At 29.4% G+C, this 24,253-nt stretch overlaps 1 protein-coding gene across 1 annotated transcript in view; it reads left to right on the top strand.

The window, feature by feature from the left end:
- The window catches only part of LOC136977522 (uncharacterized), a 158,298-nt gene that overhangs the window by 115,148 nt on the left and 18,897 nt on the right, over positions 1–24,253 (top strand). Inside the window, exons 6-16 of the mRNA XM_067273017.1 lie at positions 321–460; positions 551–709; positions 1,176–1,247; positions 1,319–1,405; positions 4,159–4,244; positions 4,760–4,920; positions 5,037–5,091; positions 5,171–5,279; positions 5,356–5,530; positions 5,915–6,027; positions 6,101–6,283. Of these exons, the coding sequence (XP_067129118.1) occupies positions 321–460; positions 551–709; positions 1,176–1,247; positions 1,319–1,405; positions 4,159–4,244; positions 4,760–4,920; positions 5,037–5,091; positions 5,171–5,279; positions 5,356–5,530; positions 5,915–6,027; positions 6,101–6,283 (1,340 nt within the window). The remainder of the gene's footprint in view (positions 1–320; positions 461–550; positions 710–1,175; positions 1,248–1,318; positions 1,406–4,158; positions 4,245–4,759; positions 4,921–5,036; positions 5,092–5,170; positions 5,280–5,355; positions 5,531–5,914; positions 6,028–6,100; positions 6,284–24,253) is intronic.

The following is a 24,253-nucleotide window of genomic DNA, read 5'->3' as shown; positions in this document are numbered from 1 at the left end:
AGATTTCGAACAATAATATCATATAAAATCTTTTGTCATATTATTCCTGATAAAATCTAGCTTTGTCCCTTCTTAAATTTTTAATTTATGTCCACAGCTAAAGTTTCTTAAATCAGCTTTCTTTCTATGAATTCGGCATTGATATGTAAACATATATACTTTATTATTATTATTATTATTATAAAAAATGTTTTAATGTTATTTTTATGAGATGTATGGAGTAAGACAATTTATAAAAGAATTCGTATGTAATTATCTCAATAATTGTATAAAATTAATTATTTCAAGCATAAAATTGAAGTTAGAAATATATTTAACAGGGTTTGATAAATACAAAGGCGGTTTGGATACAGTGCACGATCTAACAGGTACTGAATCTGTATATACATCATGGAGAGGAATAGAAATTATGTTTCATGTTTCCACGCTTTTGCCTCACGAAGATCACGATCCACAAAAGGTAAAAAATTGATATCCAATCGAAAAAAATAGCATTCAACATTTGCGATTCCTGTATGATGTATTGCTGATGTCTTTCATAATATTTCAGTTACAAAAGAAACGTCATATAGGTAATGACATTGTTTGTGTAGCCTTCTTAGAAGCTGAAGATACATTGTTTTCGCCGGCCTGCATCAAGTCCCATTTTCTACATACTTTTATTGTGGTAAAAACGTCTCCAAAGAAAACAAATCCTACCGTATATCAGGTCATTTTAATATTAAAATCAAACTAAAATAGTAAATCGATTATTCTTAACAAGATAGACAAAAATTATATATTATAATAGCAATGAGCGAAGGTTATAACTCGATTTTTATCTGTTTTTTAACGTTTCCTGTGCTTTGAATAGAAATCAGTCGTAATATTCTCGGGCAGGAAATTACTATTTCTAGTGTCTGCTAAATGTCATATTTATTATTGTAACTTCATCTGCTTTGATTTATGTGAATAGTTTATTTATTTATTTATATATATATATATACATTTTTTATGAAGTTGTAGTAGTTGATGCGATTCAGAAAAACATTATTTTATATCTGAATAAAATGTTTATTATTAAAAAATTTTTCTTTCTGTTCAACAAATATTTATATTATATATATATATAAAAAAAACCAGCTTAAATTTTTCAGTTTGTGATATAAAATAATATATTTCAGTATATTGTTTAGGTGTCTGTTGTTTCTCGAGATGAAGTTGGTGCTTATAAGCCTTATTTATGGCACTGTTCCGTTTTTGAAAAGGTAATAATATTTATATATTTAATATAAATTTTAATATTTGTGAGAAATAAATAAATAAATATATTTTATAGGATCCTTTATTTCGCGAGTGGCTATTAACGAAAATTGTCAATGGTGAAAGAGCTAGTTATTCAGCACCGAAATTTGCAAGAATGCAGGTGGTTTGTTTAATCTGTATCTTTTGGAATCTGAAAAATTTCATCTTTTGTATAAAATTTCTTTAATCTTGATTCTCGATTCTATATTAAAAATTATAGAATATTTTTTATAAATCGATTATTACTTATTGTACTTTGTCACCGTTATATTAACGACATAGAAGAAGCATCTACGATGGTCTGCTTTATATTATACCTAAAAGTACTCATGAAGCATAATGTTGAAATGCTTCAAATGATGCTGAATACATTCAAATTTAAAAATTATAAACATTATATAAAAATTTAGCAAAAATAACATTAAAATTATAGGATAAAACCTGATAATTTGCAAATGTGTTAGAATACAAATTACAAATGTGTTAGATATAAAATACATTGTATTGATGATCATATACAATAGTAAGATATGGTAAAACATGTTATAAATAATAATAGTGTAAGGTGAATATTTTATTTTTGTACATAATCAAATTATTTTCATCTTTTATGAACATTTGGCAAATATTGTTGATTTGATTCCATTCAATAAATGAAATGAAATTCCATATTTACTTAAAAATTTGTACACTATAAGAACATTTTTAATTGGTTATTTTTAAATTTATTTTTAATTCATTTACTACTTAAAACTATTTTTTAAATTTAATTTTAGCATATATTTTCTACAATTTCGGAAAAGAATTTCATTGAACCACCATTGTTGATATATATCAAGTATTGTTTAAATAAACTGAAATTATTGAATAACATCCAAACTTTGAGCTTGGCTGCACCTTTCATTTGTTACATATGATATCTTCATTCGGATGGGCGGATACAATAGCTGAACTTGTATCAATCGATAAATTCAATGTATTCAGTTTATTTGGATTTGAGTTCGAGTTTTTTACAACAATTACGAAAATCGATCGATATCCAGTCTAATCTGTGATAAACCTACTTTATAGGCCTACGATAAATGAAAAAAAATGTTTATTTCTGTCCCAAATGCAAGTATCCGGTATAATTTATGATAAAATTATTCACTTTGAATTAATAAGTTAACTTGATTTTCTATTTTTTAATGCATATTGTTAACACAAAAAGTACATGAAAAACTGTTTCACTTTAATAAAGTATATTTAAAATTGTTCGTAATATTTAGAAATCATCAAAATTTATTAAACTACACCCACTAAATTCCTTTATTCAATTGTTTTTACTCTCTTCACTCTGTGGCCCTAAGAGGGCCTTTTTTAACCTATGACACGAAGGTACTAAGAGGCCTTCTTTTTAAGCCATCCACAGTGGGGTGGGTCCTGAATATCCTGGACAGCCACCCCCGAAAAACTCTTTGGGTTTTTCGATCGGGATCTTCCGTAACAAAAGGCTAACGACTTGCCACCTCGGCCATCCAGTCGGTTTACATTTAGTTTATATTCTAAACCTAATTAGATTTAATTTACTTAACAATCAAGTAAATACTAACAAGAAATCTGAAATTATACTTTTGTACAAATTCTAATGTTTCGCGGTTGAGAATATGAGGGAAAAAAAACATTTTAATTTTTTTTTTCAAGTCTTTCATTATCAAGATTCTATAAATATTTTTGAAAATAAATAGAAATTATTTTACAAGACGGAAGAAAGTATGTTCGACGTTGTTGTCGTGCTTAATTAAAACTTTGTTTGCTTTACTAAAATTAATTATTTATGTCCAGGCTTAATTAATATAATTAAACTTCAATAGTAAATGTAATTTAAACTGGGAAAACGTAAAATACTTTACTTGTATTTAGCTAAACTTCTTTAGCTAAATACAAGTAAGGGTATAAATATCCTTAGTCATATTATTTTGCCAATCCCATTTTCGTGAGACTTCTTAGACTCGTGAAAATGGGATTGACACTATAATGTGATATGATCATACAATATCGTATGATTATATCACATCCCAGTACAATAAATCATATCAATCTATAAATTGCATTAGGTCTGTATTTCGAAATATTACTGGATCAATGTGTTAAAATTAAAATTAATTGAAGAGTTAATAATAAATAAACAGTATCACATTGCATCAAAACATCATTGATAACACAGCATCTCAATCAGGATTGAATGCTTATAAAACAATTTAGCGTATGGAAATTTAAATTTAAAATACACTTTTACAGTTCTAATAATAAAAACAATATCCAAAATACAGTAAAATTTACGTACTTAAAGAAAGCACTAAAATATTTTATGTGGATTTATTAAAACGAAAAATATGTAAAAGAAAGAAGAAATTATAGTATAAATTAAACAACATCTACATTCCGTAATAATTTTTAAAATTAATGAAATATATTTAAGAACATTTTATAAGTATATCATTTATATACTCTATAAAAATTATTTTATAATTTTAAACAATGAATTTATATTAAGTATATAATTCATGTAGCTACATATCATCCCAATCTGTCGTTTTAATGAAAGCGTAAGCTTTAAGATCTTAACAACTGTAATGTATTACTGTTCTTTATATTGTTGGAGCCACAAAATTTATTATAGTAGTACTTTTATACGCGGTCATATTGATATGACACGTCTAAAATATCCTAAGATAATTTTCTGTAGTGAATTAATGGATTCGATAGTTATGGAAGGAGAAATTTTAGAACAGATATAAATATTGATTATGCCGTATTATTGTGGAAAATTATCAAGTCAGTTTAATTTAAATGTATATTATCGAGAATGAATAATACATTTATTATTTGTAGGATCGTACAAGGAGTCAAATGCTAGAGGACATCGTAACTAATTTGCAAAATCACGCCGAAACGGGTCAAATTCCCAAACCTTACAGGTAAAATTTAAATCCGATTTAAATTCTATTGAGATTAGATAAATATTTTTGTTTCCGTTTCTGTTATTTCGGTTTCTTTAAAGAAAATTTGTTTTTTAAGAATGCAAACAACTACACACGCACACACACATACACACACACTAAAATCGATTTGGTGATTAACGGAACCGTTCTCGGCCCGGACATTAATGACATTGTCTCGGACGAGCTATATATAGAAACGCTGTTGCAGTCATTGAATCGACATACGATGAATGAATGGATGGAAGAAGACGCTTCGTCCACCTACTTTAAACCGTGGTTCGTTTCCTAGGCAACGTGCAGATGAAAGTAGGACACTAGAGCCATGCAGTCCACTTGTTTACTTCAAAGCTGCGAAATTTGATACCAGAATAAAATATATAAAAAGAGATTGAATGTTTTCCGCTATGATTTCTCTTAAAATACATTATAATTATTTATTTAATTTTGTATTAATTTATATATGCGTAAAAGAATTTTATATTAATTCCTAGGAGGGGTTCTTGGCGCCCGATCGGTCACATGAGGCCTTCCAGTCCATTGTTAGATAGCGTAAGAGATTCATTCGAAGGTTATGAACAACTTGCTAAAGATTTTACAAAAGCCTTTCAAAATAATCATCAATTATGCGATGTGATATTTAATGTAGGACAAGGTTTGTTTACGCATGTATTGTGAAACTATCTACAATAAAATATAATATGATAAATACATTAACTCTGAAAGTGTTTGAATATCTGAATTATTGAGTATTTATTTGTATACTCAAAGGTAAAGAAAAGACTAAAGTTTATGCAGTTCGAGCAATTTTGGGAATTAGAAGCAGGTAAATGTGATAAATTGTTTTATAATATAAATCATTAACAAGAAATGTTGATATAATATTTTCTTAATTTTTTTATAAGGGTATTTTTAGAAATGCTTTATGGATTTACTACTGGTTACGGCCCATCATCTGGACCTTCAGATTCAAGTTATAAGACAGAAGCACCGAAATCCAGTAACTTTTTACAAGTAAAGAGAGAGAATTTATGTTAAAATTTTATAAATTATTTATTTAATAATAATCATTTAAAAAAAATCATTTTAGGTGCCAGATATTCACGAACCTCCAAGAAATAAAACACCATCGAGTCCAGTAGTATGGAGATATTTTTCTCGCCTTGGAAATTGGGCTGGATGGGGAATGGGAAGTCGTAGCACATCTAAAAGTCATTTAGCGTCTGACCCCGGAGGACTTAAACGATGGCAGAGTGAGTTCGATTGTAAGTGTGTCTGGTGGAGTGATTTTGTTATGTGATTTTTTAATAATAATAAATTAATTTATATAATTTTTATGTAAATTTTATGACGAAGTATTTTATTAAAAATTGAACAAGTAAAATTAATTAAGCACAGTAAATCAATTTGCTATTTGTTGTAAAATTACATTAATTGATAATGTTTAATTAAATATATAAATATATATATATATAAAAATTAATTTAAAATGTTTCGAATTACAAAAATACATGTTGTTGATTTAGATTATCTAACATTTTTCAAATAATAATTTAATTAAATAATATAAAACTGGAGATAAATATGTTATGATTATCGTTATATAACTGTTATATACAAAATATTTTATATTTTGAAAATAAAATTAGGTAAAGATAAAACCGATAGAGAGCGAAAGCAATCTCTAACTGGCACTACAGTTGCATTAAGTGTTTGTGCAGATGCTCATAAAGTAGATCGAGTTAAACTTTGCCAAACCGAGGTAAATAAATTTTAATTTTAATTTTTTAAAGATATTTTTAAAATTTCATCTAATTAAATTTTATTAATTTTAGTTTAACATAATCGAGTTTGATAGTGATACGTTTCGAACGTTGATTGATTATCTACAAAGTGGTTCTTGCCCTCTCACCTGCGAAACTATTCCTGGTTTAATATGCGCTGCTGAACATTACGATTTGCCAGAGCTATTACAAGCTTGTTTCCATCATGCTAAACAGCACCTGAAAATAACTGTGGTAAGTTACAAACGTTTTGAGCAGAAAATCGATATTACGATAAACAACCAGGATTGAGGGAAAAAAGAGTTTAACAAATTTACGGAAAACAAGTACATGCTTTGCGTAAATCTGTTTAAAATTGATTGATTGTAAAATTGTAATATATTTGATATTAAAATATATTTACACAAAATATAGACCTATATATTGTAAAATCCAAAATTTGTGGGATAAGTATAAGCAAGATGATTTAATACAGATTGGCCATAATTATAGAATGACGTTTTCTGATTGATCTTTCGTATTGAAATTTAATCATGGAAAGTTTTGTGATGTCATACGCAGTAAACGATTAGTCCAATAATAAGAAACACAACAACATACTGTATATTGTGAGTCAAAGAATGGGGAACATAGTAATTGTTGTTGTGTTTCTTATTCTTCCACTAATTGTTGTAGTCCTTTACAGGAATTTTGCTAAGTAGTAGTAATAATATATTTGAATAACGTAACGCATAAAATTGGAAATCAAAATTTTATAGTTTTAATTAATTATAACGTAGACTTCACAATATTTGATACTAGATTTATATTACCTTCATACATTTTGTAGTATTCGTATCTTATCTTAAACGAGAATCATTCAAATACATTTTCAACGAATGTATTTTATACATATAATTTTTACATACAACTTAATTTATGTATTAACCTATTGTTTTTACTAGATATCATTTAGAAAATGATTTTACCCATCAGTGGCCGAGTGAATAAAAAACCATTGAACACTGATAGTTGGTCAAAATATTTCGTTTGCCAACCCAACAGCTGGTTACGTGGAGTTTTTCGGGTTTTCTTCATGCGTGTAACACCTTATATAAGTTTCTCACTAAAAATCTCCCGGGACAGAATGTTAGTGTGTTTCACTGCGTTATCCTATAACTCAGCTCAACTCGAAATTATTTTAATAACAATTTAATAAAGGATTGTACTGACGTGAACATAATGAACTGTCTTAATTCCAATTTAAATTTGAACAGGGAAGAAGCCCTTTTTTTCAAGTCCATTCAGTTATAGTTTACAGATATGCATGAACAAACATTTACCTGATATAGTCATGTGTTTAGAATGTGACTCACACATCATCAGTCTCTGTAATTTTTAATATTTAGAATTTATTTTATAATTTAATCGACACTTAAATCATAAATTTAAACATCAGGTATTTTTCATAGACCAATCTTTTTCCAATTGTTTCCGTATACGCAATATTTAAACCAGTCTCTCATTTTCTACAAACTTTGACATATTGACGTTTAGAAAAAATATTTCGCCTTAAAATTTACGTACACGTTCATAAACCCAACCATATCATCCATAGATGAAGAAAATAACGTTAAAAGATTGCAATATAATCCATAATCGTACTTTGAGTGTGTCAAACAGATCATTAAAACGATCGATCTTAAGACTCACACGTCCAGTAATTTAGTCGAGTGGTTAGTAGGCACTTACTACTAAACGGTTTAGTGTATAAAGTGTCCATCCAGACTAGTACAGTTGTACACGCAGCAAGCTTCGAGATAGCCAGACGTAGACATAGACTAGACATATTCGTGCGGCATCGAATAATGCTGTAAGAAGTATTAATGAACTCGACTTAAACAATTCTATACTCACGTGTTTGGAATTTAGTGACGTGGTAGGACTCTCAATAGATCAAATAATTTGCCACTTGACTAAATTACTGAACCTGACTGAAGAAGACTTTACAAAAAGTAAAAAAAAAAAAAAAAAAAAAAATGCAGTTAAAAGTTCAATCATTAAAACCGCAATAAAACTCGAATTTCCAAAAAATTCGAGTTTTATTGCGGTTTTAATGATCGAACTTTTAACTGTATTTTTTTTTTTTTTTACTTTTGTAAAATTGGACTCTAATGCGGACCTGTTATAATATGAGTAGAAGTGAATGAAGGAGTGTTTGGCACACTAAATGTACAGTTGTAGATTATGAAGTGTGTTGCAATCTTTTAATGTTTATTATGTTTACGTAAAGATGATACGGTTGGATTTACGAATTAATACGTAAATTTTAAAGCAAAAGTTCTGTTTAATGTCAGTGTGTGAAAATTTGAAAAAAAATAATAAAGGATTCATTTAAATATCGTGCACAAGGAAACAATTGAAAAAAAAAAAAAAATTATTTGCTAAGTTTCAGATGTAAGTGCACCGATGAAGAATGGTGATCACACTTGCAGTAAGTGGCCTATATCAGTTTTTATATTTATCTATTTGTATCTGTAACTTGCAATTGAATTGTTCTTTGACGAATTGAATAAAGCCTTCTTTTCTGTTCATCCTTAAGCTAGTATTAGGATAGCTCATTATATTCACGTTAGTACAAGCCGTAATACATTTGCCAGAGTCTAATCAATATAAGAATAACGTAATAAATAATTATATATATAATTTATTTATTTATTTAATAAATTTATACATGCAATTATGATATTATTCAAATACGAATTATATATCATTTGTCGTTTCATTTTCTATGGAACGATGCTCCATAACGACAACCTACTATACGTTTCTTTCACTTCGAAACGTCCATAGACTCCGTATTTTTAAAGGCCAACTCGTACTGCAATTTTAGTGATTGGAGAAACTTCAGTGTTACACGTTTTAAAATTCGGTGTGCTCGAATGTTGTTTCAGGCTCTTACACACGATAGCTTCTTTAAAGACGTCCTTCTTCCGAAAATTGGCTTCTACGTGATGGCTTGGCGTTCTACGTTCACGTAACGAACACTCCGCCTAGATGGACAATAAAATTATGGAAGAAATGTTGGGTTTTGTGCAGAAAGGAATGAAGTTGTGAAGTGTCTTTTTTGTGGAAGTAGTCGCTTGCGATTTTCCACCGTTTATGTAAGGCCAAAGTGCTACTACATTTCCTACATAATTTTATGATCTGTCAAGGCGGATTGTTCATCACGTGAATGACCCATCACACTGAAAACCCAGTCGTCTGTAAAGACTATCGTGTGCAAGAGCCTGAAACAATATCTAACCTTAACGACAGTACGAATGATCGAGCTTTCAAAATGGTACCAAACACATGGCTGTTTCGAACAGAAAGAAATGTACCATACTGAAGAGGAGAGACGAAACTCCCGAAAAGCATATACGGAAACGGAAATACAAATGAAAAATAAAACGCATGCGTTGTTATGGAGCCAGGGGCGGATCTACATAGGGACTAATAGGGCTTAAGCCCTGGGTCCCAAAGTGTCAAGGGCCCAAAAAATTGAATTATCATCATAAAGTTTTAATACTTTTTCATTAACAATGATCACTTATCGTATAGTAAAAAATAGTTAATAGGTTAGGTTAAGTTTGGTAAAAATGGGGGCCTCATTGGACTTCAATAAGCCCTAGGCCCCGAAAAACCTAGATCCGCCACTGTATGGAGCACTGTTCTAAACGAAAAGAAATTTTGTTTTCTCATAATTCAATTAAATATGATGATTACTAATTTCAATAAATATAATTTGCTTGAATTAGTATATAATTAAATGGGAGAAGAACTTTTAATGTTTTTTGTTTTCAGTAAAAAATTTCACTAATTTCCGTTGGGAGATAATTCATTTTGAAAGTTTGATTCATTTGAATTTTTAACTTCAGCTTTTGTGTATACACATTTTTTAAATACGGAAACAAAAACATTTTATTTTTATTTTTAATTATCTAATTATTATTAAATTTAGAAAGGATTAAAAAGAATATAAATGATTATTTAAAGAGTAGTCACTTATATGTTTTAATACATTTAATATTTAAATTATTGAAACAAAGGGGTAAAAGTTATGTTTTCAGATTAGAAGTGCTTAAAATATGTTCAAAAGTTATTAAGAAATATTAAGAAAAATATAATAAATATAATGTAATATTAATTCTTATGTAGTGTATAAGTTTTATAGACTAATTAATGAAAAAATTTTTCAAAAATTTTTAGGTCTGAGGTTTTTGAATTAAGGATCGTAGCCATTCGAATTCAATACAATTTTTTTTTTTTAAGTTTTATAAATTTATTTATTCAATTCAATTCATCTTTATTTGTAATAGGCCTTGGCCTGTTACAAGGGGAGTTATGATCAACATTCATTAAATAAACAGTTGTATAATTTTGTTAAAAAATTTGTAACTATATAAGTTATAAATAGATTTTAACTTAGCCACATGAAAAAACATATACATTTCTTTTTCCGAGGAGCACTCATTTAAAATATTTAAATCGAAACTTTGTCTTAGGACTATTGCTTTTTCGCATCCACAGACCAGATGAAATTTAGAGAAGTTTTCTAAACACCTCGGACATTCAATTTTAGAATAGATATAAATCTTGTTTTCAATCGTTATTACATCATTATTAAGGCGAAGCTGGACGAAGAACCTCTTAACACCAAAGGGGAGATTAAACAACATGTAATTATTAATATTAGGGTAGTCCAGTATTATATTATATGAATTCGGCATCTTTCGTGTCCGGATATCCTCCACATCAAGTATCAATGAATTCTCCATTACATTTCTAGTAAGCTGTTTACATAAATCTCCACTAATCTCCAGAAGGTGTATAAACGGGCCCATCGAAAATCCAAAATTATTAATTACTCTAGTCAGGTGACTTACCCAGTTCTTTCTCGATTCTGTTCGTAATGATTTCCTATATAATTGGTTCAAAAGACTAAACAACAGCTGCCCACTGTCTCTCACCTTCATTAAAAATTTTACACATCTCTTAACCAACATTGACGTCATTCTGAATCTATTCAACTCTAATCTTAGTATACTTCCAGGGATTTTATAGTCCAGTAAAAACACTCTCCGTATGAACTTATTTTGAATCGCTTCTAACTTCTGATATTTTGGCAAACACCAAATTGGGGCTGCATAGCTTGTTGCATTTACAATTATTGAATTAAACAATTTAAATTGCGTTTGGGTGTTTTTTAATTTAATTTTTGAAAATAACATTCCTATACTTCCTATTAACTTATTTGCCTTGACCAGTGACATCTTGACTTGTTTTTCAAAGGACAACATAGGGGTTAAGATTAGCCCTAAAAAGTTTATTTCATTGACTATTTTTAATTCCTCTTTATTAATATAAAATGACATGTTCCTCTTTGAAAGCTTAGAACCATTTCTAAACACCATGATAGCCGATTTCTTCGGATTAATATTCAATTTTAATTTATTAAAATATAACATTGTTTGCTGAATTTTCCTCCGTAGAGCAGCAGCAGTGGGGGCGATTATCACAATATCATCTGCATAGACAATGGAGTGAACTATATTTTCTTCAATCAAGAATCCATCCTCTTCCCTTTCAAAACTGTTATTTAAATCAAAAGTATAAAAATTAAAGAGGTGGGGGGACCATGGGTCACCCTGTAACAGCCCACGATCTATCCTAAACGGCGCCCACTGCATGTCATCTTGTCTAATAGTCGCTTCATAGCTTCCAAATAACAATCCTATCATTTCTACCATTAAAGTCTCCGCTTGATAGTATCGCATTTTATTTTGAAGGTTTTTAATATTTACTGCATCATATGCCTTCTCTATATCTAGGAATAAGGCGAAAACTTTCTGTCTCTTCTTATACAGCTGAATTTGTACAATGGCCATTAACACAAATAGAGCTAACTGAGTCCCACCTTTTTTGACAAAGGCAAACTGCGTGGGATTCCTAAGATTTTCTCTATCAATCCATGCAATAAACCTGGAAAGCAGCACTGATGTAAACAGCTTACGAAACGTCGGTAATAATGCAATGGGACGGTAATTGCCAGGTATTAACCTTTCCCCTTTCTTGTATAACATGAAGAATATTACTTTGTTCCAGTCAACTGGAACTACTACTCTTGAATAAAAGCCATTATATTGTCTTGCAAGATAACTAAGTATAGATACTGGTAAACTTTTAATTAATTTATTAGGAATATTATCTATACCTGGTGCTGATTTCACTTTAAGTTTCGCAACGCATCTTTGTAATTCCTGGACACTAAACACTTCTTCACTAGTTTTTACCTCAGTATAAGATTCTTCCACATAAACTTGATCCATTTTATTACGATAATCGGCTGAGAACCCTTCAAAATACTGTAGCCAACTAGTGTACGGTACACAACTTGGCTCTCGTAAATAACCAATGGGTCGACGAAAATCATTTATGATATCCCAGAATACTTTCGAGTCCTTAGCTTCTATCAGCCTATCGTTAAGTTCGGATAAATATCTTTTCTTTTTTGCCTTCACAAAATTCCTGTACCATCTTTTGTTCTGTACATATTTCTTCCAGGCTGCTTCTTGATTTGTTTTCCTAAACTGAGCTAAACTCTTTTGCTTCCTTATCTTGTAGTAGTAACATCTATTGTCATACCAAATCTGTTTAAATCTCCGTGGTTCACATCCCTGCCTATACTTTACACGACACGCATCTATTATCGCAATTAGATTCTCATAATTATCAATCGGTCTGTGGAGTGATTCTTGGACTAATATCTCCTCAAACTTTTTTGGCAAATCTTGTGACAATTTCTGTTTATCAAACCTTCTACTTCCCAACGATCCCGCCTCTTTATGTTTCTGTAGTTTGTTCTGGCAGAACTCCACTCTTGGACTATCTCCGGACAACAACAACTGTACTGGAAAATGATCTGAGTGATCAAGGTCAAGAATCGACAACTTTATACACTTACTAAGCATCTCCTCTGAACAAATGATATAATCTATGACTGACTTGCCAGTGTGGCTTATAAACGTATATTCCGCTGGAATATCTCCGGTAAATCTCCCATTTAGCATAAAGAAATTATTTTCACGTGTAAAATTTAACAGTACTTCTCCATTATTGTTCGACACTCTATCCTTCGATATCCTCGCATTATCAATTCTCAAACTTTTTCCTTTATATATCGTATCCAGTTTGTCGCCTATACGTCCATTGAAATCTCCACCTAACACCCAAAGGTCGGAATATATTAACCATTGGTTGATTTTTTCTTGTATCTCTTCAATATGCCCTAGAGCAGCTGACGATGGGGATATATATACTAGAACGATTCCCAATCTCGCTTCTCCCCACAACAATTGTAGCCTCTGGTTTAATTCCACCAAGGCGAATATAAAACTGGAAGTAATATGTGTTTGCACTAGTTGACCAAACGATTTCTTAATTAATAGTAACAAGCCCCCAGCTGGTCGACCAAATTTTTGTGGCTTTTGAGCATTACTATATAGAATCCAAAACTTATCTTCTAGGGGTCTCTTCCCTATCTTATTTATATCTGGTATCCAAGTCTCTGTGAATCCCATTACTTCATGCGATTGTAAAAACTGTTTAACAGGGTCTTTATAGATTTTTTTAAATAGACCTTGGATATTCCAAAAGCTTATGCTAATTTTATTTAGGATAGCCTGAATATTTTCCTCGACTTGGTCTAGAGGTAACAAGTTTAATGAACTCTCCTGGTGGAGATTACAATTTTCCTTAATATTAGTCAGTTTTTTAACATCCGATTCCAACCTCTCCTGCTCACGCCTCTCTCTATCAACAGTCTGGCGACTCATAAAAAATAATTAATCTGTATTACTTCTTCCGAATTTAAATCATACGTAAAGATATTACCATCTTTTATGAAGTAATCGTCTCTAACCTTTATTTTATGTCCCTTTGCTTTTTCTTGACTTATCATTGAAGTTAATTTTTTCCTTCTGATCCTGGATCTCTTACATAGATCTGCTATAAATAGAAGCTTTCCCTTTCCTGTACCTGACAATTTTGACCTCTTTTTCCAGAACTCTCGCAAAATCGAGTTTCTCTCATAGATAGAACTTAATATAATTTTCACAATAGATTTATCATCCCCGCCCGACACTCTGACCAAACTATCAGGCAAACAGTCAGGTAATTCTAGTTCGTTCTTAATATAATAATTAATTTCATCCGTGAGATCGTTTGTCTTAAACGGGAAGTTCAGGACTATAATATTATCCTTTACTTTCTCGTTTCTCAAAGAATCAATTTGAAACTCCAGCTTACCTTGCAGTTGTTTACCAGACTTAACTATCTGGTCGAGGTCGGTCACTCTCTGGAAGGCTTTATCCAATTCCTCTTTCAATTCTCTATTCTCTTCCTTTAGTGAGGTTACTTCTACTTTTATCGTACTTAAATCTGAATTTAACTGCATAAACTTTTCCTGAATTAACTCGTATATTCCTTTTAAAGTATATTGGGTCTCTTACGTTTCACATTCATCCTCTTCCGCTGCCACTGTAAAGTAATCTTGAATGTTTGAATCTCTCACTATCCCACTTTTAGTTATAGAAGGGGTTTCTACAATTTGTTCTTGTTCACCCTGCATCAGATTCAATAACTCATCTCCTCTCTCTAATTCTTTCGCACTACCTTTCCGGGGTCTTCCACGCCTCTTACTTTGCATATCTGCACGATCAATCTCCTGAGGAGATCTAGCCAAAGGCCCAGGCTTAGACTCTATCCCCGCAATTTGCAATAAGCACATTATTAAACTTATTCCTAAAATATTTGTGTATTCGTGAACTTTCTGATACGCCATATTCAATTACTTTCCACAATACTACGATAAAACGTCACTTCTAGCCTCGCATGAAAAGTCACCAGCACCGTCCACGACTCCCCAATTTTCATTCAATACAATTCAATGTTAATTTAAAAATATTTTAATATATTCAAATATTAAAGGCTTACTTTTTCGATAAATTTAGTTTTAATTTTAATATTTACAAAAATATTAAATCTTAGGCCGCGACTCCACTAGCCGTAAAAGGGCCGTAAAACCCCTCACCGTAAAAGCTTTTAATCACGTGACCATGATATTTTACGCCCGAGCAGGTCGTACTATAATTAATTTCATTGACTCTAAAATTAGACGAAAAACTTGTATTATTAGAGAGAGTTTATGCAGAATAAGCAGACAAGAGGCATTTAACTAGATTCTTGTTTAATTTTTTGCTTTAACAGTGATTGTTTTTCTGTATTTAGTGTTTATTAATATTTGTTCTTTTCTTAAACTATCATTTGTATTTATTTCAAAAAACTTTGTGTAAAATACGCCATTAAAAAACTTCTCTCTTTGTTTCTTCTATTGTATTAATTAATATTACATGGTAGGCTAAATTAATAAAGTTAAAGCGAATATGTAAATTATATATATCCTTTAATTATTAAACTTTTACGCAAAAGGAAAAGTAATATTTAAAAAATCAGAAAATATTTTTAGAAAATGGTAATTTAATATTTTAAATTCAACGAAACGTAGAGTAATATAACACAAAACTTATCTTGTTATCTCTATTGAATAAATTGCCTTGTTAATGATTTAAATTTTCTGGAACGGATTCGAACATGTATTTAATATTGAACCATCTCATCCTAGTTCAATGACACCACTTATTCGGAACAACGACTAACCTTTTGAAAGTACACCTACTTCTCCAAAACGATCACTACCAAGACTTTTGAAAGGTGATTTGTCTTTATTATACACGCATTATTTTCTAAAAAACAAGACTTCTTTACAGAATCTGCCATGTAATTTGCGAAATACAAACTTTTAGAATAAACTTCTAAATTTACTTGCATTATTTCCGAAGTAATTATTATAATTTTAAAAAATCCTTATTAACTCTATCAATAATTTAAATATCATTTATGAACGAGAGAAATATTTTTAATGATTTTTTTAAGATAATTTCTTAGCTTTTTGTGTAATAAACTAGTTTTAGGAATTAAAAAAGTCACTTTACATGTTATGTAATTAAAATAATGTTTAGACAGGTACTGTACATGCTGCAACTAATCTGTAATTAAATAAATTTCATATGCAACTTAACATTATACGTATATACACTTAGTTACATTAAAGCATAATTTATGAGTTTAATTTATTTTATCATCAATCTTAACGATTAATTTGTTGAGCGATTATGATTTTAATAGAGGTTATAATACTTATTAAAATAGAATTTTAAAACAGATCTTTAAAAAAAAGAAAATATAGGATATTATAATTACTTCATTGTTACCATAAATGATGTAGTCATCACGTATGGTAATTACTGTTACATTTAAATAAATTATTTAGTTAAATTATATCATCAGCAAACTATTGTTTTAATATTATATATAATAATATAATAATATATAATATATATATATATAAACAAATTATTATTATTATTATGTGCATAAATTATTTGCATTAAGCATTTACAAATAAAATTTTATTTGATTATAAAAATAATTTATTTAATTTCTAAATCATAGTTATTATAATATTTATCTAATTATTATTATGTTGATTGTGATTATAAATGAAAGTTATTTACTTACTAAGATATATATATAAGTTTATTAAAAATTATGGTACATAGTTACAGGGTGATTATAATTAAATAGGTGGGTGTTCGGAATTCTATGTAGAACTATAGGGCAAGTCTTAACCAAATTTAGCCTCTAAAGTGAAATTTGGAGCTGATATTCCTTCATGTGCATATTACGTACGTTTTCTAAGGAATTTCAGGTATAAAAGGAAGTTCAAAACGTTTTGTCTGACGAAAATCTATCAAATCCCATTGCACTCACGAAGGTAACAGTATGGTATGGTTTCACAGCATTCTTTATCATTATCATCATATATTTTTGTTTTTGAAGAAAACTCTGCATGTCAAACTAGTGACATGTCCTATTAATTTTGTCAGATACTGAGATATACTCCAAACTTTAAAGTTCTGCAGCAGAGAAATTGTCTGAACACCACAATCTTTATTCAGTATGGTGCACTCCATTTATCGGCTTAAACGTGTAAGCCTTACTACAACATTTTTCGTACGAGAGTGATTAGCCGATCATTTCTAACGACATGGCCACCAAAATCACCAAAATCTGTGAATTTTAGTTATGAGACTAACTAAAAAACCTCATTTATTAAGGCAATGTTCCCAACTTAGCTATTTTAAAAGAGAATTTCACGTGTGCGACAATTCTATGCAGGTCAATTGCGTTTTGCCGTCGAGTGTGCTGTGGAACGAATGTAATTTTTAGATCGTAGAGATGGAGGATACAGAACCATGGCTTTTCACGTGTAATGCGGAATTGGCAATTGCATTTGTAATCACATCTGTGATTGAAATAAAATTATTACACTTTGTTTCTTTACTCCCGAAGTTCATTAGACAATAATAATATACGAATTAAGGGGACGGTAACGCCAAATTTCGCTCTAGAGGCTGAATGTTGAAATAAATTTATCCTCGAAAATGGAAACTGTATACTCAGAATAATAAATATAACAAATTTTGGTAAGATTTGCCCACTAATTCTTTCTACAGAGAGCTCTGAACATCTACTCTTTTAATTATGGACATTTTATATAATAAATATATTTAAAAACACGTGAAAAAATAATAAAGTAACTTTTTAAAGTCTGAGCTATATTTTAAAATATTCAAATAAATAAGCATAGAAAATATATACATTTAATAATACAATTTTATTACATTACTTACACATTCATTAATATAAGTCATTTATTATAAATATCTTTATCATTAAGATCCATTAGTGAGAAAACTCAATATAATTTAAAATGATCTTATTTATTATTTATAAGATATTTTCTTAAGATTGTTTTGGACTATCCGAAGATTTTATAATCAAAAATTCAATAAGATTTACAAGCTTACGGTGAAAATGAGATTAGAATTTCTCAATGGAATGAATAATATGACACAAACAGATAAACGAGAGATGTTAAAGCCAATTTGTTTCTAGATATGTAAATATAATTTGGCCTTATAAAAAGTCGAATAGAAAAAAGCAATAAAATGCGCTAAAATCAGTTAAGTGACTTACAAAATGTAAGTATATTTGATAAATCCTTCAATCAGGATATAAAATTTCTTTTTAGTCTGTCAAATATTTTATTATGGAGATGTTTACCATTCATTAACTTTCTTTAAATTAACATTATAATTAAACGATGTTTAATATCAAAGACACATATGCTTGATTAATTAACAACAAATTAATTGGAATTAAGTGATACAGACAATAATTAATATTCAATTCACAAAGTTTATGGTTTGAATTTGTAATTTATGCTGTTAATTTAGAAAATATGTTTCACTGGAAGGCATAATTCAACAAATACATTAAAAAAGATTGAGTTAAAACTTCTAATAGAATATTCAATTATTCAAATGAATGACTATATTTGTCAGTCAATGTGTTTATTCTTTAATAATTCTTCATACTTTTGAAGCTTAATTTTTAAATTTAAATAGGTTTATATAAAAAAATTGACTGTTTCACCGATTAAATTTTAATATGGACCGAGATTATGGAGCGAATCATTAACCATTTTGAAAATGATATGCAGAATTTACCGACATAAAATTATTTTACTTGATATATATTATGTTTTGTGTATTTTATTGTTATCCTTTGTTGTATTTGTGGTTTTGTCTCTTTTAATACAAACTGTTATGTGGGATATCAGTCACAACAAAACAGAGTAAGAAAGAAAGATGAGAATAAGGAAAATGGCTATATGCCACTAGAAAGGTTTGACCATTGTTGTACTTTTATAGTAGTACATTATCTAACAGCATTCTTGTAAGAAAACATTAAGTAATACATTGTCCGATTTGTGTACACATTTTTACAGTGTTTAGTTACAGAATATCCTTCAATCTGGAAAATTAATTTGTGCTTTTTTAAGCTGATTTATCTGAACTGTAGCCTGAGATATTTATATAAAATTCTCACTTTCATTTGAAACTTACAGTACATATTTTTCATTTGTACATATAACTTATGTTTTGGCACATTATTAAAAATTAAAAACACTTCTAAATTTTGAATATATTACCAAACAAAGTGAAAAATGCGCAAATTTCATACATCTATAATTAGTTTCATTTTAAAATATTAAATAATACGAGATGTAGAATTAATTACAATCATTCGCTATTGCCGTAGAAGAGTTTATCATCATCATCATGTTTGGTATTTGGGAAATGATTTATACATCTTCTAATGCATTTTATATATGTAGAATATGCACGTGGAAATTATAATAATTAAACAGTTTATTAATAAATTCTATTAGTGAAGAGTAATTGGTGAAAATGTGATACCACTTAAGGCACTTGACTGTACTGATTTTCTTAACAAAGTGAATAATAGCTTATAATTAAAATTTAAGTTACTCTGCATTTTATCTTTCTAATTAATACTATACAATTTTCCTCCTTATTTCATTTATTCCAGAGAAATTTTAAACTCTAATGTTTTTTATCATTGTAATTTAATAACAGTTTCGTTTAAGTCTATCGATTTAGGATTAGGCTATATATTTCTAGTTGAAATTAGAAGTACTTAACATTTTTATTTTTGTATTACGGGGAAATTTAAATATAAATATACTCTAAATCTAAAAGTAAAATTAAAATGGAATTCAGGTATAGAAATAATTTTATTACATTGTTTTCAGTTTTACTCTAATTAAGTTTTTAAAAGTATCTTAATTTGTTTCATTATACAGCATCTATAATCAGTGCTGGACTTAGATTTGTGTGGCCCTAAGCTATAGCATATAAAAGGCCCTTATAAAGATACATATAAAATGTGAGGCCTTAAGTTATAGATTCATAACTTAGAACTTCACATTTTCATATGCATCGTTATAAAGGCCTGTTATACGTTACAGCTAATGGTCACACAAGTCTAAGTCCATCACTGGTTATAAATACGAGGCCCTAAACTGCAGATCGTTTAGCTTATATACAAATTTGGCCCTACCTACAATGCTTGTATCAAATTGGGAAAACGTCTTAGTTTATTTTAATTATTTTAATAACAAACTATATTATAATTTCAACTGATAATATGTATTATTAATTTCTACAAAAAATAAACAGACATTTATTAAATTATATGACATTTTTACATTGATTTAAGGAACTGGAAAAAGTTCAGGTACGTTTTTGATCGCACCGTAGCAAGCAATTATTATGAGAATATATTGTAAGTACAAGTACTTTCTCATAAATGTCGCAAAAAATGCAATAATGTAATTCTTTATCTTACTAGAATCAACAGAAATATTCAAGCTTAATATCTCTTCAGGTTGAAGTTTATCAATTTGTTTTCCATAAAACGTTTTTATTGCTTAAACTAAAAACATTTTAAATGATGGACGTTTCTAATTTTATTTAGATGTGGACGTTTTATTTGTCTACAACATTCCTTATTTATATAAGAAAAGAACCTTTGCAGATAAGTCCTGATAAGTCTCGTTGAGCCTAAGGAGATAAAATAGGAAAAATGTGACAGAAGGTGGAACAAATGCATTGTTAACAATTAATTATAAATCAGTAGTTTGATACTTTCCAAGCTTCGAAATATATAAGGAAAGTTTCGAAACACAAAATTATACCTTCTTTTTTAATCGAAATAGCAGAATCAGCAATGTATATACATATAATGAAAAGTTTTATTTAATAAGAAATATTAACTACTTTTATGAATTTTCCGGTTGTAAAAATATCTAAGATGATGGTTATTTTATTTCTATTCTTTCATAATTCAATAACGATGAAATTTCAAGTCTTAGACTAAAATTTAATCTTTCCATTTTATTTTATATGAAGGTTTTATTTGGACACCTAACAAAACCCACAAAAATTATTAGAATAAAAACACCACTTAAAACTACTATTGTCTGGAACAGAAAACCCAAGTTCCTAATTTATATGTTTTTCAATCCCTCCTATAGGACCAGCTCTACTCCCGAATGCAACTACCCAGTTGCGACCACTTAAAAACGAATCTTTCTCTGCATTAGAATACGATATTGTAACAAGAGCTGGGAATCCAAATCTGTTTAGAGGAAAAAATCATCATGTTTATCTTGCCCCTTCCAATACAAGTTGGAGTGGACTGACGCAGCTGAGAAATTATTCAAATCAACTGCGAAATACTAAGGGGACGAAAAATTAAATTAAGGAAGAAGGGGGAACAGAAACGAAAGGCGTTGAGTCTGAAGCAGCGCATTGTCTGTTCGCAAGGGTGAGGCAGGAGTATCTCAACGCCAGTTAGCAATAGAATTTTAGTGTAATAAAAGCCAAATATAATCTACATTGAATCACAAAGAATAGCGGGGTGAGAATATCAGGATAACTTGCAAGCAGTGCTACGAGACAATCAACAAAGCTGTTTTGGAATGGTTTAACTGTGCACGTGAAATGTATTGCTACCTCAGGATCACCGACTGAAGAAAAAGCCAAAGAAATTGCTTTGCAATTGAAAGTTAAATTTTTCTGCAAGTAATAACTGCAGAAAAATAAAGTAAACATGTCACAATATGATGTCACATTTCTGTTTTCACCACACACTGATCGTGTGTGGTGAAACAGAAATGTAACGTTAAGAAGACGTCTTAGATCGGAGTAGCAGGATGAAAACAATTGTTGGCCATTATGACCCATCTGATGTGTATAACAAGAATCAGAGAGTAACGATAATAACGGAAGCAAAGTAATTTTGTTAAACGTTGTATTTTATATATTTATTTATACAACTAAATGTACTACCGTCGGCCATGTTTTGTATTTTATATTTACTTTAAAGGACAAATCTCTCTCATTCTGAGTTTTTCCTGATAAAACGCTTATAAGAAAAGGTCAGTCATTTAAAAGAGATAAACTTGCAAAGACAATTAACAATTGTCTTTTTGTGTCAGCGCAACTGGGGAGAAACTCTCTGCTCTTGTTATATATAAATCTTTCCGGTTAAGCTGTTTTAATTGTGACGTTCCTCTGTTCTTAAACGTTTACTGGTTTAACATGGATAACCACTGCAATTTTCAGAAAATTGCTTGAAAACCTGAAAAAGAAGAAGAAAAACATTTTCCTATTTGTGGACCCATGCCATACAAAAATTAAATTTAAAAATGTCGAACTTAAATTTTTTCAGCAAATACCATTGCCCTACTCCAACCATTGGACCAGACAATCATTTGAGCAATAGAAATTCAAGACCGGTATCTCAAGTGGCTCCTTAGAGCTATTACTTTCCGAATGGACAAATCATCATCAGCAAATGAACTTTCACGCCATAAGTGACGCCCTGAATATGGTTGATGGCGACATGGGACGAAATTCAATCTTAAAAAATCAACAAATGTTTCTGACAATGTGGCTTCAGTTGTGGTGAAGAACAAGAAATGGTAAATGCAGATTCCTCAGACAAAGAAATAGACTGATGTGCATCGCATCTGGATGTTGAAGGAATTAACGAGAAGGTTGATTGCCCTGAAGATTTAGAGGAAAATTTGGGAGGAGCGCTTGTTCGAAGAATTTGATGTGGGAAATCAAGTTAGAGTTGTGGATTAACCTAATCATTGAATTTGGGAATTAAATTGTAACAACAGACGACCAGAATCTTCGCCTGTAAACTAATCAAAGTTCTTGAAACACTTACCAAACAAAAGTCATAATAATTTAGGAAACACATTTGTGCAAAATAGAGAAGGAATTTGAAAAAGAAATTGCATTGCAAAAAATATCATGCTTGAAACAAAAGAAAATTAGTGATTTCTTTTTTGAAACAATACAAAAATAAAATACAGTATCATTAAAGTATGATATATTATTTGATTTAATGAAAACCCCTCCAAAGTGACCATCTTTCCTCAATAAAGACCACTTGCTCAGAGCCATTAGTGGTCCCAAAGTAGGGGTTTACTGTTTTAGAATTGATTTTTTTTTTTTGGTTAAACTTCCATCCTGAATATTTTAATTTATGTAATAGATGTTTTTATATCGCCTAAATTAGTAAAATATATTTCAATTATTTTTTACGAATTGAAAAATTTTTATAAAAATATTTTAAAAATTTATATTTAATATTAGCTATTATATTACCTGTTCTGGAAGGTTCAATGAATAAAAGAAGCGTTTAATTCTGCGTTTAGAAACTTTTTTAACCTATTCGGAAGTTCGGAAACTCTCAAACTATCCTTTATTAGTCGTTAAGTCTCGTCCAGTCAATTATGAAGGCGCTATCTGTGAGTGAAGTATATAAGAAAGCCTGACTCTACATATTAAAAACATTAAAGTTTTTTTTTAATAAATTTAATTGAATTTTCTAATCTGGAAAAAAATTGAATGGATAACATTATTCTTAGGCTTTTATTGATTAAACTAATGTGTTTACTGTATGTAAAACTGTCAAAGCTATATTAACACATGAAACTATCGGGAAATATATTTAAAAAAGTACTGGTTCATATTGCTTTTAATAATATAACTCAAAAATAAAATGCATGTTTTATATCTGAATTTTCTAATAATTAGTTTCTCCTGTATACTATTTTTTCAATAGTTGATTATTTGTTGGAATATGTTACATTTAACTCAAAACTTTGTTAATATTTCAAAATATTTCTCTGTTTTAAATGTTTGTTAATTCAATTATCATTTTTGTATTTATATATTTTTTATTTATGTAGAAAAATCAATGTTACTCATACCCCACGGTAATGTTCAATTGTAATTCTGATAATCAATCAGGTCTGTTACTTTTTAGTGTAGTCGAAATTGTTCGTCTTTTCTGAATGTTCTGTTCTGTCTTTAAAGGATTTTCAATAACAGATATAAGATTATATATAATAAATAATATTAGATATGAGTTTAAAAATCAATGTGTCGGAAATTTAGATTACTTATAAAATGAATCTGGGTCGGACACTGAAAACATAGAGTAGGACACTAGGACTTAATTGTTAGCAAAGTAGCCTAAGGTTAATATAATGGACTTTTTATGTGTCTTTTAAATCTTTTGTAATAATAATTTACCAATGTATATTTTCTA

This window comes from Centruroides vittatus, unplaced genomic scaffold (assembly GCF_030686945.1).
Source record: "Centruroides vittatus isolate TY-2023 unplaced genomic scaffold, ASM3068694v2 contig_460, whole genome shotgun sequence".
Lineage (NCBI taxonomy): Eukaryota > Metazoa > Arthropoda > Arachnida > Scorpiones > Buthidae > Centruroides > Centruroides vittatus.
The sequence above is the reverse complement of the archived record's forward strand: the minus strand, read 5'-3'. Positions and strand labels throughout refer to the sequence as shown.